This window comes from Citrus clementina, unplaced genomic scaffold (genome assembly GCF_000493195.1).
Source record: "Citrus clementina cultivar Clemenules unplaced genomic scaffold, Citrus_clementina_v1.0 scaffold_4, whole genome shotgun sequence".
Lineage (NCBI taxonomy): Eukaryota > Viridiplantae > Streptophyta > Magnoliopsida > Sapindales > Rutaceae > Citrus > Citrus x clementina.
Genome location: NW_006262274.1, coordinates 4,951,155 through 4,967,173, shown reverse-complemented (window position 1 = coordinate 4,967,173; position 16,019 = coordinate 4,951,155). Strand labels below are relative to the sequence as shown.

Genomic DNA, 16,019 nt, shown 5'->3' with positions numbered 1-16,019 from the left:
GATCTTATTTCGACCCCTTGATGAACTACTAGAACTTTTTGCAACATCCATATTCTCCCAAGCCAAAGACATAAGATACCCTGATTTAACGGTATAAATGTCATCCTTCATAAAATGTCGTAACACCTCATTAGCCATTGGAGTACTAGGCAAATGAATCCAAAAAATGGATTCAACATCCATAGGCACAAAATACTCCCACATCAAAGAATCATTCCTACGATTACCATCCAATAATATAGGAGACACTTTTGCATCAAAACGAGGCACTAGAGACTGTGCAAAAATATTTGAGCAGTGAAATCCACACTACAAGAAAATGGGTCATTTCCGAGGGCAAATACCCTCAGAAATACACAAAGACCCTCAGAAAAACTCATTTTCGAGCAGGGTATGTCGTCGATCGTTGTCGTATTAAGTCTTATTGGAAATGTCAAATTTCCAATGAGTCATCAGAGAAAAAAATTATTTCCGAGCGCATTGCCGTCAAAAATGGAATTAAATGCTCTCGAAAATAAAAGATATACTGTCGAAAATAAACTTATTTTGCTGTTTAATGGCCCCCTTTATTTTATTTAATAATATTATTTCATTCATTTTTTTATTTTTATTGTTGAAATATCTATATTAGAGAAGTGATGTAACAAAAGTAATAATAATATTCTAAATGTACTAAATGTAACTTCATTAATTCCAAAAATTCATAAAATCACATTCATCATTCAAAAATACAACAAAAAATTCAATTTTATAGTATCTTTTATGCAAAAAATATACCAAATGTATATATGATATTATCATATCTTGAATGTGTTCAATCATCCTCTAAAGCAACTTATTCAGTTTCTGAATTATTTGCCTCAACTTCATCATCCTCATACCCATCATCATCTTCTTTCGTCAAAACAATATCCTAGGTAAAAGAAAGAATTTTAATCACTATTATTACCGAAATGAAAATTGGTATAAAATATAATAAAGATGCTGAGACTAATGAGAAAAATAGTGAAATAAAAAAAACTCTATATAAATGCAGTCTGTTTCAAAAAAATCTAATAATTATTTCATCATCCACCTATATTATAAGCTTGTCCATAGTCACTTAAGTTCATTAACTAACAGAGCAATGACAAGTCACCAATCATTTTCCACGAGGACTCAAAACATAGAACGTACTCATTCACTTAATCTATTAATAAAATGAACTAAACAACCTATACCTTTTGAGATGATTCTTGTGCAGACTTTCCAAGAACGAGCTTTATCAATCTTTTCAACTTTTTGACTTCTTTCTCTAAGTCTTTTTACTTTCACTTCCAAATTAGTACATTGATGCTTGTTACCTCATTGACTTGGAGAACCATACACATCCTTGCCTTTGATGCCTGCTCCCCAACCAACAACATGACCATGTGTTGGTTCTCCTGTTACTTCTCAATATATTTTCCATTCATCGACCGACGCCTCGACCTATAACAGTTGATCTCATTGATTCCACTATTTCCTATAATAAATACATATATTTGTCTGAGTGCATATAGTAATGAAATCATGCAAAAAAAAAAAAAAAAGGAATATCCTGGAAATTTAATATCAAACACACATGCATTTCCTTTGCCTTGTTACTTGCCCATATTCCATTCTTCCTTACATGAAACATCTTGAATAAATCAAGTGGACTAAGTTCAATACCTATTTGTTGCTGCAATAAAGAATTGAAATTCAATAAGATCATAATAAATAAAAACCATTTTTGTTATAATCAGAGTCAAACATATTCTCTTACCATTTCTTTTCTATGCTTAGCCATTGGGATCGAACTTGTAGTATGAATAAGTTTGGACTTGGTTCGGTTCCTCTTGTTTATTGTGCTTGTTTTCTATATATAAGTTTAAAAAAAAAGCATAAAATCAACTTAGTTATTCTAAAACCGTCAAGAACAACTCATGTATAAAGCACATGAATAAGATTTATAAGTTCCTATTTCTATAATGATTCTAGCAAATATAATTCACTGATGAATTAAAACAACAGCAAAACTTAGGAAAGAAAAGCACAGAAAAATACTATGCCAAATTGCCAATAGTCATTATTGATACCTTCCACCCCTCATCCATCCATTTGTCAACCATTTGTCTCCATATTCTTGGAGGCACATTTTCAGGAGCATGTGCATAACGCTCTCCAACAGTTGGATACTTCTTAAAAATTCCCCTCCTCAGCTCTGACATCCAACTTGAAAAACGAATTTTTACATGAAGTTCTATGACATCTTTAAGCTCATGTTCTGTACATATATAAGAAAATTGTGCTTCCTTGAAACGAGCAAATAGCGTCTCAAATTCTTCCTTTGGATATTCAGAATATTTAATATATGGTCCATTGATGCTGCTGTTGAAGATGACACCAATTTCACGTACAACTTTCAGTGTTATGATCATTACAAATTTTGAGAAATATTAAGTAAATTTCAAGCCATTAAAACTAAAAGAATTAAATTACATACAAAACCAAAAACAATGCAACTTTATTTCCTTGCCTATTTGTATCAAACTAGTTACAATCAAACAATGCAACTTTATTTCCTTCTATATAAGAAAGCTCAACAATGTCTTTTATAAGTTCATAGTAAGATATATTTTCATTTTCATGTTCCCTTCTCACCAAAACTCCACAATTTTGAGTTGTACTTGTTTCATCACAATCCATAGTGTGAAACCTAAAACCATTAACATTACAGCATGGGTAACAAGTAATACGCCTGCCAGGACCATGGGCTAAAGAAAGCATTTCCCTGTCAACTTGTCCATCATTATAAAGCTTAATGATCTATATATAAAAGATAAAAAAAATTTATTAAAATGTAGTTAAATAAATGAAAATGATAAAAATACCTAAATGTTAGACATTGTATCTATCTTACCCTACATCTAAACCAATCAACAAATTCTTGTCCATGCACACTCTCCATGTTTTCAACACCTGAACTAACAAGTATGCTCTTGTGTTCCTTGTCAATATGAACAACTCATTTCAATATTACATTTTTTCCAGTCATGTTTAATTTCTACAAAGTAGCCATCGTTCTTGTAATGCATTTAATTAATTATCATAATGTCAACAAAGACATGTCTTTTTTGCTAGCGTCAACCCATCAGTTAGCTCTAGCAAACAATTCTATATGCACATGAGACCCCAAATGTTTGTTTCACTTCATCTCCCTCCAACTCCTCAAAATTAAAAAATATCAACATCCTTTAGAGTCCATACTTAGCATCACATAACATTAAAAATGGAAAAAAAAAATAATTAATGAAATCCAGCAAAAAAATCATTAAAAGTAATCCAAATCTAATAACAAACAATGAATTCTAAATAATTAGCATCACAAGTAAGAGCTCCAAAATAAAAATTAAAAAAAATGCAATAACATCATCGGACTTACAGGAAGCTACCATTTGGCCTAAAACAAAATCGGAAGCAGCAAAAACAAATTAAAAACAAAATTAGAAGCAGAGAGTGAGCGATTATGCAAGAGATGGTAACAATTACAAACTTAAGAAAAATAATTAGCCTTCAGACTCATCATCAATGATGGAAACTATAACCTAACCCTAAGTTAATTGAAGGAAAAAAAAGAGATGAAATCTAGTGCAAATAGAGAAAGAAACAGTGAAATAATTACCAAAGTGATTGGGCGAGCAATGGACAATGAAAAATTGAAAAGTGAGAGATGTGAGTGCTTGCGCTGCAATGATTGAAGAACTTTTCCCTTCTTTTTCTTTCTTTTTCGTTCTTTTTAACTTCGTTCTTTTTCGTTTTGTTCTTTTTCGTTTTCTTTTGAACTTTCCCCTTTTGTTTTTATTTTTTTCCTTTTGTTTATTTTTTCGTTTCTTCCGTATTTTCTTAGCTTTTTAATTGTATTTCATTCTTTTAGGTTTTTAATTTTACCAAGAGTAATTAAATTTATAAGAAAAAAAATTATTGGAAGTTATGGTTGTGGGCTTGTGGTTTTAGTACTCTACTCCAAAGACCGGGCCCGAAGTGTGTAAATTTTGGGGTGCTTCTAGTTAAGTCTAGCAGGATTTTCGAGAAAGTATTCATTATCACCAAGGGCAAACTGCCCTCGGAAATATTGATCATATTTTCATCCTTATCCGACGGCCATCTTACACCTTGGGAAAAAGTACTTATTATCAAAGGTATTTTACGCCTTCGGAAATATTTTGGTCGGTGATATAACTGTTTATTGTAGTGGAATAGGAAAAGATCTTTGTTCCTTTTGAAGTCAAGGATTAATCGAGCAAAATTTTGAGACAAATGTTAGCGCTGATATAGCAGGGACATTTAAATTTGAACGAACTTTGGTTTGTTGGGTGATTTTGAAGATGAAGAAGAAATAGGCTGCTGATCATTTTTTGGAATCCCATAGTAGTAATTCAAAGCCAATGGGCCTGTATTTAGTTTTGTACCGCGCCAATTTCTGAAATGTTCAGTTCAGTTTGTTGAAATTTTTATGGAACTATATTTGGAAACTTGTTTCTCATGTTACTGCTTGATTAACAAGCATGAGCTTTAAACCATATGCTGGATTCTTCATCATGGGCCCCATGATTGAATAACTTTCTAGTAGTAAGTTGGCCCAAAACACCCAAGTCCAGCTGTCAAACATGTATATGGTTCCAGTTTCTTGGTGGGTCATCATCGCACAGGCCCATTTAAGTTAAAACTAGGATAGTAGGAAATTGAAACACTAAGCCAAAATAACGCTTTAAAGAGCAAAATTTTAGAACCCAAAATTGTTGCATTTGATCTAAAAGCCTCTCCAGTGACTTGAAGCAAATCCGTATTGAGCATTAACCACTCTAGTGGGAAAAATTGTTACATTTTTTCTAGGCATGAAAATGGCTGTTTTGTGGAACTCTAAAACATCTTGAGAGTTTGTGTTTATAGAGATGTTTGAATCATCTTTCTGTACGAAGTGGGTGCGTAGTGCACTGATTTAAGTTTCTATTTTATAGAGTTTGTGGAACTCTAAAATATTATAATCTTCTTGCAAATAGCATAAAAAGTGGTGTAGTGGTTGATCTTGATGGTACCCGCTTAGTAAAAGACTGCAAATACTATGGCCAATGTGCTTTTCATTGAATGAAGTGATGCTTTTGAAAAGCACTTCAATATTAGGTGAATGTTGAGTCCATATAAATATATATTATATTGACGGAGATACGGACTTATGTTGAGCTCAAATAAGTTGATTCGGTTTTAGGCGAAGACACCTCCTCGGAAATGTATACTTTCTGGAGTTTGAGGAGCTAACTAACGAACCGAATAATTAAAGAGGTTCCATACCTGCTATAACCATGCCAGAGGTCCCAACCTAACTCAAAGATGTCCTAGATATGGGTATTAAATGTTTATTTTAAAAATTACTATAATTAAAAAATTTTATACTATTAATTATTTTGGGGTTATTCTAATATTCTCGTTGAGATTCCTCGTAATTTTTGTTAATATAATGAATATCTCATTGATTTAAAAATAAACTTTTTAGTAGTGCATCTGTGCATGTCAGTAAATTCTAAATTAAGATAATTCAAAAGACATCTAGATTATAAGAGAGGCCAATGAGGTTACTTTCTTAATTCACTTAGCAACCATATACTTAACTTGAAACTTGAAAGAAAAAATTGGGGTACCTTTTAGCATTTTTTCTCATTGCAAAACCATATGCATATTTTACTTTTACAAGCAAACAATCAAAATTGTTAGTGCAATGATTTGTCTGATAATACCCTTAAAATTGAATTATCCATAGAGTTATTTTTATTCAAATTGTTTTCAGGCTATAATAGTTAAATCAAGATGGTCAATGATTTTAAGATTTATTATGAGTGAATTGAAGCAAAGGACAAGTTAAAATAAAACAAAATGTCGTAAATATATATCACGATCGAATAAATCATGCTATAAAACATTAATGAAAGAAAACTAAGTTGAACAATTATTAATAAGTCGATCGATTGAATCAATTTTTTAATTTCAAATGGTAGCAATAAATAGAAGAAAGTCAAAAACTCAATGGCACGAGATGAATTCAAAGTAAAGTTGAAAAATATACATATATATGGCCTTAAGACAATAAATGGATTCAATGATACAAAATCTGGGATATTTAGTTAATTGCAAAATAGACCTACTTCATATGGTATTTTTAGAGATTATAGAAATTTCATGAATATAAGAAAACTTCTTTTTTTTAACCCTAATCAACGTGAAATGGAAAATGTGTCTGCGTTGTTAATGCGAAGTTGGAAAAAAAATTAAAAAATTAATTTTTTTTCCTTTTTTATTGTTTCCTATTGGGCTAGGTTTAATGATTTGAATATTACTGTGTTGTAAGTTTATTTGATTTGTTGTGATTTTTCTATAAAATAACTTAGAAGTTGGGTGTGCCATTTTACCATTTTTATATTACATCTCTATAAATATTAGGTGAAGAACAAAGTTCTTGCATACAATTTTTTTAGAATTTTTTTTCCCACTCAAAGAAACATCCTGCATAATCTTTTTCTTACAGCAAATGGAGAAAGTCTCGTTTAAACTAACTTTCTTGGTCGTCCTCATGATCGTTGCATTTGGTTAGTCAATGTCCCAAATATCTCTCTCTCTCTTTGTATATTTTTTTACTAATTACTAACACATTTCGCTTTTTATTTCATTTCTCTATAATCATGAATTATTGATCTCAATTTGCAGGCACCACAATCTTTGAGTTACCAAGTGCTGAAGCCTACACTGGAGGGTTACCAATTCGTTGCACCCAAGATTCTGATTGTGTGAGGAATTGTCCATCTAAAAATGGATTTTGTTGTAAAGATGAAAACAAACAAATTTGTCCTAAAGGTTTTTGTTTTTGTACCCCCACCTAAATCATTATAAGCCGTGATTTATGAGTGTATCACGAGTATAACAAGAAATAAAGTTCTATAACAACTATAATAATAATAAAAATTTAATTTACAATAGAGGCACTTTCGCATTATTCCTTCATGTCAATTTTTTGAAAAGTATTGACATATAGCTGATTAAAAATTGACATATAGCTGATCAAAAATATTGTAAAAGCATGCTTAATTATAAGCCGACGAACAAATGAAAAATCATCGTGTATATGTATATGTATATATATATATATTGTTTGAAAAGTTAATTTTTTTATCTTTTATTTGAACTAAAGATAATTCGTTCAAATCCCAAGACCAACGTGGTTCTAATATATAGCTGATTAAAAATTGAAAAACAAGTTATTTTATGAGAGAGAAGAAATATATATTTTATATATATATTGTTTGACAAGTTAATTTGTTATCTTTTATTTGAACTAAAGAGTTATATAGCTGCTCAACTCATCCTAATAGATATGTATATAAGAGAGAAATGGTAAAGCTTGTGACTCTCACATTTTTCTTGCTTTAAATTGCAAGTTGCGATTCTAAATACCAACGTCCCCATTTTATCCATTCATTATCTAAATTTAATATGTAAATCAACAATCTAATTTATTTTCTTCTTCATCTGTTTAGTTTAACTAAACTTTAAAACTGAATGTCGCTAAAACAATAAATAATAAATAAATAAACTCTAAAAGTGAATGCAAAGTAGTGAATTTGTTGGATTCGTGCTTGGGTCAATCATTTTTGTTTATTTTAAGATAAATGATTTTTTTTTAATTTAGTTAATTAAAAATTTAAACAATAGTCAAGGCAATCAATATTTTGATTGAGATTTTCAGATATTCTAAATAATAAATTAGGAAAAAATTTATATTAAATCTCAACTAATTTTAAATTAATTTTTAAAAAAATTATATTGAATTGAACTCTATATGGTTCAGGACGAGATTCCCAATCCCAATAAAAATTTGGATAATTCTACTAACTTAAAGGTAATATTCTAAATTATATAAATTAAAAAGTGGCATAATTGTGATTATTTTGAACGAATTGGGTAATAAAACAAATAAAAGAAGGCATTAAATTCAAAAGACAAGACATGACACATGAGCTTGATAAATAAAAGGGCAATATTCACTAGCCACCTGTATGATACGAAGGAATTTGGAGTTAAGGGTAGAAAGGAATAAGACAAAGTGGGAACTGTTGGTGATAAAGCTACTTGCCTTTATTGAATTCATTCAGGCTATAAATATAGCCATACATGGAAGAGAAAATAACAACAAAGCTGGAAAATAGGAAATGCTGCAGAATAGGCAACAGAATAGCAACAGAATAGCACCACTCTACTACCCAAGACTTATTCAATAACCGACTCAATAATTAATGACTGAACAAACAAACTAGACTAAGTCTTCCATCTTGCCAGTAGGCCCACTATCACTTTCCATCTTGTTGCCACTACTAGCACGTGTATGCACATATCACTGTATTTTATGCTTTTTCAAAAATTTAAAAGACTAGAATCCACCACACATCAAGGGAAAATGATCCTCTCCTAGGGATTGTCTTGCCATTGAGTACTGTATTTATGATAGTACTCATTGTGTTGATCTAGAGATATGGAAAGAGAGGAAAACGAATACCAAAGTCCAAATGATACTAATATGCCACTAGTAGCAACTTGGAGAAAGTTTTCGTACCTAGAACTTTTTCTAGCTACAACGGATTTAATTAAAACAATCTAATCGGCAAAGGAGGTTTTGGCTCTATTTACAAGACACGAATTCAAGATGGGATGGAGGTTGTAGTAAAGGTTTTTAACTTGCAATATGGAGGAGCATTTAAGAACCTTAATGTTGAATGCAATATGATGAAAAGTATTCACCATCAAAACCTTATCAAAATCATTAGTAGTTGTTCAAATGATGATTTTAAGGCATTGGTATTAGAATACATGCCTCATGGAAATCTGGGTAAGTGTTTGTATACAAGCAACTACATTTTGGATATTTTTCAAAGATTAAACATAATGATAGATGTTGCATCAGCTGTGGTATATCTACACTTTGGTCATTCAACACCTATAATTCATTGTGATTTAAAGTCGAGTAATGTTTTGCTAGATAATAATATGGTTGCTCATTTGAGTGATTTTGGCATGGCAAAGCTCTTACTCAGAGAAGATTAATCATTGACTCAAACACAAACACTTGCCACCACCGAGTTTGTTCTACATTAATTTTTTTATTTCTTTAATACTTTATGATATGTTATTTATTTTTACGATCTTCATTTGAGCATGCTATTGTTAATTATTTTATCTTACTAGTAATTGTTGAAATCCATAGAGTATGGAAGAGAAGGATAGGCATCCACAAATGGGGATGTTTACAGCTTTGGGATAATGATAATGGAAACATTCAATGGGAAGAAACCCACAGATGAAATTTTTAATGGAAAAATGACATTAAAGCGTTGGGTTAATGATATGCTACCCAATTCAATTATGGAAGGTGTTGGTGCAAAATTGCTAAGTTCATGTCATTTGTCTTCAATTTCGCTATAGTGCGTTACTGTGGAATCACCAAAGTAGAGAATCAATGAAAAGGAAATTGTAACAAGACTCTTAAAAGCAGAGAATCAACTCGTTGTAATGAATACCGTGACTATATAAAAAATATAAATAGGTTGAACGTTAAAAACTATAGTCATGAATTTGATTTTAAGACTTATGATTAACTTTCACATGAACTTGTTCATTGTTTAAAAAAATTTATGTAATCATGTACAAGTCTCATTAATTTTATAATAGAAAATACAATTAAAATATAAAAAAATATGAACTTATTAAATCAAAATTTTGATATTGAGAGAACTCAAACTAGTTGAGACAGTAAATTGTGGTGGTAATATGATACTAATAGCTTATGTATTTTAGTGTATGAAAAAAAATAAGAAATAATGATCTTTTTGTTAAATTATTAATATTACAATAGAAACTTTGAGCAATTGTGGTGGCTTATTTTAAGCTACTTATGAAGAGTAAATCTCAACTTGTTTTTAAAAACTGCAGTAAAATAAAAAAATTATAAAATAAATAATTTTTATAAAATTTATTAAATATTATTTTTATAAAGAATTATGAAATAAGAAATTTATTAAATTTCTACTTTAATCCCAAATGATACTTAAGTGTCCCACCATATTATGATTAGTCAATGTCTTGCTGTCTTCGCTTTCATTGACTTTTGTCTTTTCTTTCATTGACTTCGCAACACGTAATTTCTGAGTTGGGTTGACTGTTGACAAAAATGTTATAACCCATGAAGCACGCACAATTAACGAGTGCCCCTAACAAATAAAATTCAAGCCAAGGAATTTTGTTGGACTTATCGGCACCTGTGAATCCTCGAAGCATCAAACGAATAGCAAAAACATTTCAACGTTTGTTGTCACGTGGAGAGGAATCTTCTCTCGCTTTAATTTCTCTCCTCTATTTTCTGATTTTAGGTTTCATCATAAATACTTAGAAGCACTTGCGAGTGTCACTCCATCATAAATACTTAATTAGTCATTACCCGATTGTCTTCTGTTACATTGGCTTTGCAATTCATGACTTTTGAGTCAAGCTAAGGATAAGGATGGCAACTGGATCGCTCTATAATGGATATCCACAATATCCATCTAATTGGATCGGATAATATCCATCTAAAAATTTTTGAATTTTGAAATGAATATTTTAAAATTATATCCAGATGGATATGGATAATTATTTTTATCCAATGGATATCCGTTTAACCCAACATAAGTTTAAAAAATTTTAATTTTATAAAATAAAAAATAAAAAATATAATAGACAAACAATTGTAAAAATATTATATTAACTAGTGAAAATTTTAAATTCCTCTCATATTAAAAACTAAAGTTTTCAAAATTATCTTTTAATTTTTTAACTTATTTAATACTATTAATAATTATTATTTTATTTTATTAATTTAATATTATAAATGGACATCCACCGGAAAGTCGCCGGACCACCACCGGACCTCGCCGGAATGTCGCCGGACCTCCGCCGGGATTCGCCGGAAAGTTGCCGGACCGCCGCCACCGACCACCGGACCACCATTTTATTATATATATATTATTAGTAATATAAATAGTTTAATAACCAAATTTAATTAATATTGGAATTTTAACTATTTTATATTATTATTTTTATATAAGAAAAATAAAATATATATGGATATCCATGGATCTCCATAGTTATATGGATAAAATCCATATCCATATCCAATATTAAATACTGGATATGGATATGGATATATCCATTATGGATAATTATGGATTTGTGTTTATCCATCCATAATTGGATATTTGCCATCCCTAGCTAAGGATCGACAAAAATGTTATAACCCATAAAGCACGCATAAACACTATTCAATAGCCCGCTAATTTATTCTTCTTGAAAGAGAATACGAAAAATATCCGAGAGAGAATGGGACTGTGCAATTAAATTTAAATTCCAAGTGGGTGGTCCCACTCCCACCGTCACTATCTCTTATACGTATCAAATTTAAATTTGAAAATAGGAATATCTCAGCACGTCTCTGTGATAACGTTTTAATTCTCATGACCTCTTTTAATAGATAAGTCTTGGGTGTCAAAATTTTGAAACATTCAACTTTTATGATTTTTTATCAAGTAAATGCTTGTTTAGTTTTTATATTTTGATTTAAATACTCATTTAATTCTTATATTTTAAAAAGTACTTCAATATACTATTATTATTAAATATATTATATTATTATCTTTACTTTTTCTTTACCTTTATAATGGTACCCTATCAACAATATTCTCAATATTAATTAATTTATCTAAAAAAATTTAATTGCAAGTTAACTAATTATTAATTACCAAATTAATCAATAAATATCAGTATGAAAGAAATAATATTTTTTGTACTTTAACTAGAATATGACAAATAACTATTTTTAAATAAATTAATATCAACTAACTGAAAGTAATATTTAATATCATTACAATAATCTTACTAATAATTGTATACAAAAATTTAATTTATCAAATTAATCCTAAAAGTAAAATAATAACATAAAAATTTCTTTAATTTTTATTTTTTTAGGCTAATTTGATGAATTAAATTTTTTCATTAATATCTCCAAGATTGTTATTGTAAGGTATTACCATTAAAACGAAAATATTAAAGGCTGGAACCTAATATATTTAATAAGAGAAGTATTTTGAAGTATTTTTCAATATATAAAAATTAAATAAACTCCTAAATTAAAATATAAGAACTAAACCATATAAACAAAGCTCTTGCCATTGAACAACGTTTTCATTAAATCCGATGGCTGAATCCCAAAAGTTGAAAGTTTTGATTGGATCCACATAATAAGAAGAGAGTAAAATTAATCTGTATGTATGAATAAACTATTATGTTTTGAAAATTTTCGCAAATAAAAGTAATATAAACATTATTATTATTTTTTTTGAAAACGAGTTTTCTTTCTTTTGCTCTTGCATTTGGTCTGTATTTCATCATCGTTCAATCTCAATCTCTTGCAAGTTTATTATTAGTTACGAAATTCTGTAGGATTGCATGCACATGGCGCCTTTGTAAACATTTATTTTTTCAGGAGAAAATTTTAAAAATTTAGTTCTGTCATCATCCCTAATAAAAGTGAAATGAAAATAGTGCTAATTGTAACCCATAAAGCACACATAATTAACAGGCCACTAACTTCTTCTTCTTAAAAGAGAATTATATATTGCTCAAAGAGAATTTCCATATTAGCCAATCATAGGTGATAAAAATTTCCAATTTCCACATGAGATATTCATAATTTGGAGGAAAAAAAAAACCAATTCAAGTTAAAGATCAGAAATGAGTGTCCCTCACAAATACAATTGAAGCCACATATTTTTTCCTTTTTGGTTATATTTTTATTGGCACTTGTAAATCCTTGAATGATCATACCAATAGCAAAAACACTCAAACATCTATTGTTCCATTGATATTCCTTCAATGAATATGAATACTTATATAAAAATAATAATTGGTTTCATTGTCTCTTCTTTCATTGACTTAGGCAATTTGTCGTCAACTTATGATGTCCTCATTGACCCGTGAAGAACTTTATTACCCAACGCCAATACTTTGATGAAAGTGACACCACCGGTTCGTAAATTATCTCAAATTCAGAAAAAAAACATATAGAAATATAATTTTTTTTTCTAGGAGCATTATATGTCCTGTTACTATATATGGAGAATAATTTTTTTTTTTTAATGAGTAGAGCTATTTTGCGATAAATTAATAGGATGATTATAAAGGAAAACAAAACTTACTGCAATCATCCTGAGTGTGGACCTGAAGGACTGGCTGGGTCCACATAAAATTTTGCACCTTTCAACAAGTTATGAGCATAGCCTTTTCACTCCTCTATTTTCTTTCTTGCTGCTTCTTCGAAATTTCGGTTTCATTATATATACTTGGAAGCTGCTATAATTGTTCTTGCATTATCAATCCAATTAAGCACACACTTACAATCTAAATATTCTAGTCTCATGGAAAGAATTCCTTCTGCCCGGATGATGATCAGATTTCTCTTACTCCATTGCTTGATTCTTTCCTTCATGATTGCATCAGCCAACACTACAAGTATTACCACAGACCAACAAGCCCTTCTTTCCCTGAAAGGTCATGTAACTGATGATCCAGCCAATTTCTTGGCTAGAAATTGGAACACAAGTAACTCTGTCTGTAATTGGACGGGCGTCACTTGTGATGTCCGTACTCATAGAGTCACAGCCTTGAATATATCTGGGTTAAATCTCACAGGCACTATCCCTTCTGAACTTGGGAATCTCTCGTCTCTTCAGACACTTGATCTCAGTTTTAATTGGTTTTCGGGTTCCATTCCCGCCTCTATCTTCAACATGTCTTCTTTACTTTCTATTCGTTTTACAAACAATACACTATTTGGCGAACTCCCACCAAATTTTTGCAATCACCTTTCCAATTTGGAATCCCTATTTCTTAAAAATAACATGTTTCATGGCAAGATACCATCCACTTTATCAAACTGCAAACGGCTGCGAAACATATCTTTATCGCTTGATGATTTTTCTGGGACCATACCAAAAGAAATTGGCAACGTGACAAAGCTTATCCGGTTATATCTTCGAGGGAACCAACTCCAAGGTATGATCAATGAGTTTAATTAATTGATGAAAATTAATAATGTCTCACTTTTATTAATCCTGTCAGCCTATAATTCTTTAATTCTATGAGTAAATTTATTTTTTTATTCTCTTTAGGCAAACACTTTTTATTTTTTTATTCTCTTTAGGCAAACACTTTTTTTTTTAATCTCCTTTTTTTATTCTTGAGTGCCGGTTAATAAGTTAAAATAGTTAACGCATATGTTACTCGAGCCATTCCTTCATCAATCTTGACAGGTAGTCTTTATCGCTCAATGATTTTTTAGGAGAAATTCCAGAGGAGCTGGGGAATCTTGCAGAATTAGAGATGTTATGGCTACAAAATAATTTCTTAACTCGAGCCATTCCTTCATCAATCTTCAATCTTTCTTCTCTATCGAATTTGGATTTGTCAGTTAATAACTTGACAGGTAGTCTTTGCTAATAATATGCATTTGTGACATCAACATAAAATATTTGACATGCCATCGCTAACAAATGATTTCTTAGGAGGCATCATTCCTTCTCTACTTGGGAATCAATCTTCACTTCAAACGCTTTATCTTAGCTACAACCAGCTCTCCGGTCCAATCCCTTCCTTCATCTTATGCAAGTTTTCTTTACTAGATAATATTCGTTTTTAATATAATATATTATTTGGTGAACTCCCAGGTGAACTCCCGGCAAATATTTGCAACAACCTTCCTTTTCTGGAAATCCTCTTTCTAGACGAAAACGACTTTGACGGAAAAATCCCATCGACTTTATCAAGGTGCAAACATCTACAAACATTATCTTTGTCGATCAATGACTTCTCGGGAGACATACCGAAAGAAATCGGCAATTCCACCAAGCTTAAGTATTTATATCTTGACCAAAACAGACTCCAAGGTATGTGTGATTTATATTCATGTCATTTTTCTAGTTATCACTCCTAGTATTTTACCTGGACCACGGTGCGCTTGTTCCTAGAATAGCAGGTGTTTATTTGCTTGAAAATCAATTTTGTTTAAGCATTTTAATTGGAAACCTTATAATAAATGCTGACAGTAACTTTGAATAAGCAGAAAATTATAATAGATAAAGGGATTGGATCCTCTCATATTCTAATCTTTCTAAAATTTTGTACAAGATCATGACACATGTTGTTTAAGCATTTTAGTGAGTCTATGATTTAAATTCTTTTAGACTTTCCTTATTAAAATTAAAACACATCGTTTCATTGCCTAATTAAAAATCTAAGGCTAACAATTCTAAGATTAAAGAACGTCTAACAAGCATGAACCTTCTATTTCTTTCACTTTGTTAGTTTTTCTCTTTCTCTTTTCTATTGCATTTTCTTTTATTTTGTGATCACTCGACAAATTTTGATAACCTATCAAGCAAATTAGATGTTTTTCTTTACTTTCTTTTTTTGTTCATATTTTTAATTGCCTTTCTAGGGTCCAAAATCAGATGGAGAATTTGAATGATGGAACAATATCTATAAGTGTGAAAAGTAAAATTATTTTCACAGATTGCAAATAGAAATTGTGTTCAATTGATATTGTCTACTTCATCTGTCAATAGTTATTGCAGAATACCATGACAGTAGCGCATCCAATTTTAATCTAATTCCATGACGTAAGTTTGTAAAAGAATTAAGAATTAATTGGCAATGTTTCTTCTTTGCTTATGTTTATACAAAAAGTTCAAAAGTTAGTGATACAATAAGTGGTAGGGAAGAAGAAGTAAAAAACAAGCAACAGTTTGTGATAATGGCAGTTAAGTTCAGACGTTTATTTAGGCATAAAAAAAGTGATTTTATTTTGTAAAGGAAAGTCTAAAATAGATTAA

The 16,019-nt window shown here is 30.3% G+C and overlaps 2 protein-coding genes across 5 annotated transcripts in view; one reads left to right on the top strand and one right to left on the bottom strand.

Annotated features, from left to right (window-relative positions):
• Window positions 1–763: 763 nt before the first annotated feature.
• On the bottom strand, window positions 764–3,834 carry LOC18044909. 4 transcript variants are annotated; one of them, XR_002906135.1, is made up of 6 exons: window positions 3,686–3,834; window positions 2,100–2,829; window positions 1,787–1,879; window positions 1,604–1,702; window positions 1,221–1,504; window positions 764–913 (listed from the first exon to the last, which is right to left on the bottom strand). XR_002906135.1 is itself a non-coding variant. In XM_024186847.1 (5 exons), exons 2-5 carry the CDS (start codon window positions 2,439–2,441, stop codon window positions 1,451–1,453), a joined length of 588 nt encoding a protein of 195 aa, XP_024042615.1. In that variant the 5' UTR covers window positions 2,442–2,829; window positions 3,686–3,834; the 3' UTR covers window positions 1,000–1,450. The 4 variants fall into 4 exon arrangements, 1 of the variants encoding a protein (XP_024042615.1); XR_002906136.1 differs by having other exon boundaries at window positions 1,693–1,702; XR_002906137.1 differs by lacking the exon at window positions 2,100–2,829.
• Window positions 3,835–13,515: 9,681 nt separating this feature from the next.
• The window catches only part of LOC18044908 (receptor kinase-like protein Xa21), a 5,451-nt gene continuing 2,947 nt past the window's right edge, over window positions 13,516–16,019 (top strand). Inside the window, exons 1-3 of the mRNA XM_006436281.2 lie at window positions 13,516–14,184; window positions 14,471–14,614; window positions 14,856–15,074. Of these exons, the coding sequence (XP_006436344.2) occupies window positions 13,548–14,184; window positions 14,471–14,614; window positions 14,856–15,074 (1,000 nt within the window). The 5' untranslated portion in view covers window positions 13,516–13,547. The remainder of the gene's footprint in view (window positions 14,185–14,470; window positions 14,615–14,855; window positions 15,075–16,019) is intronic.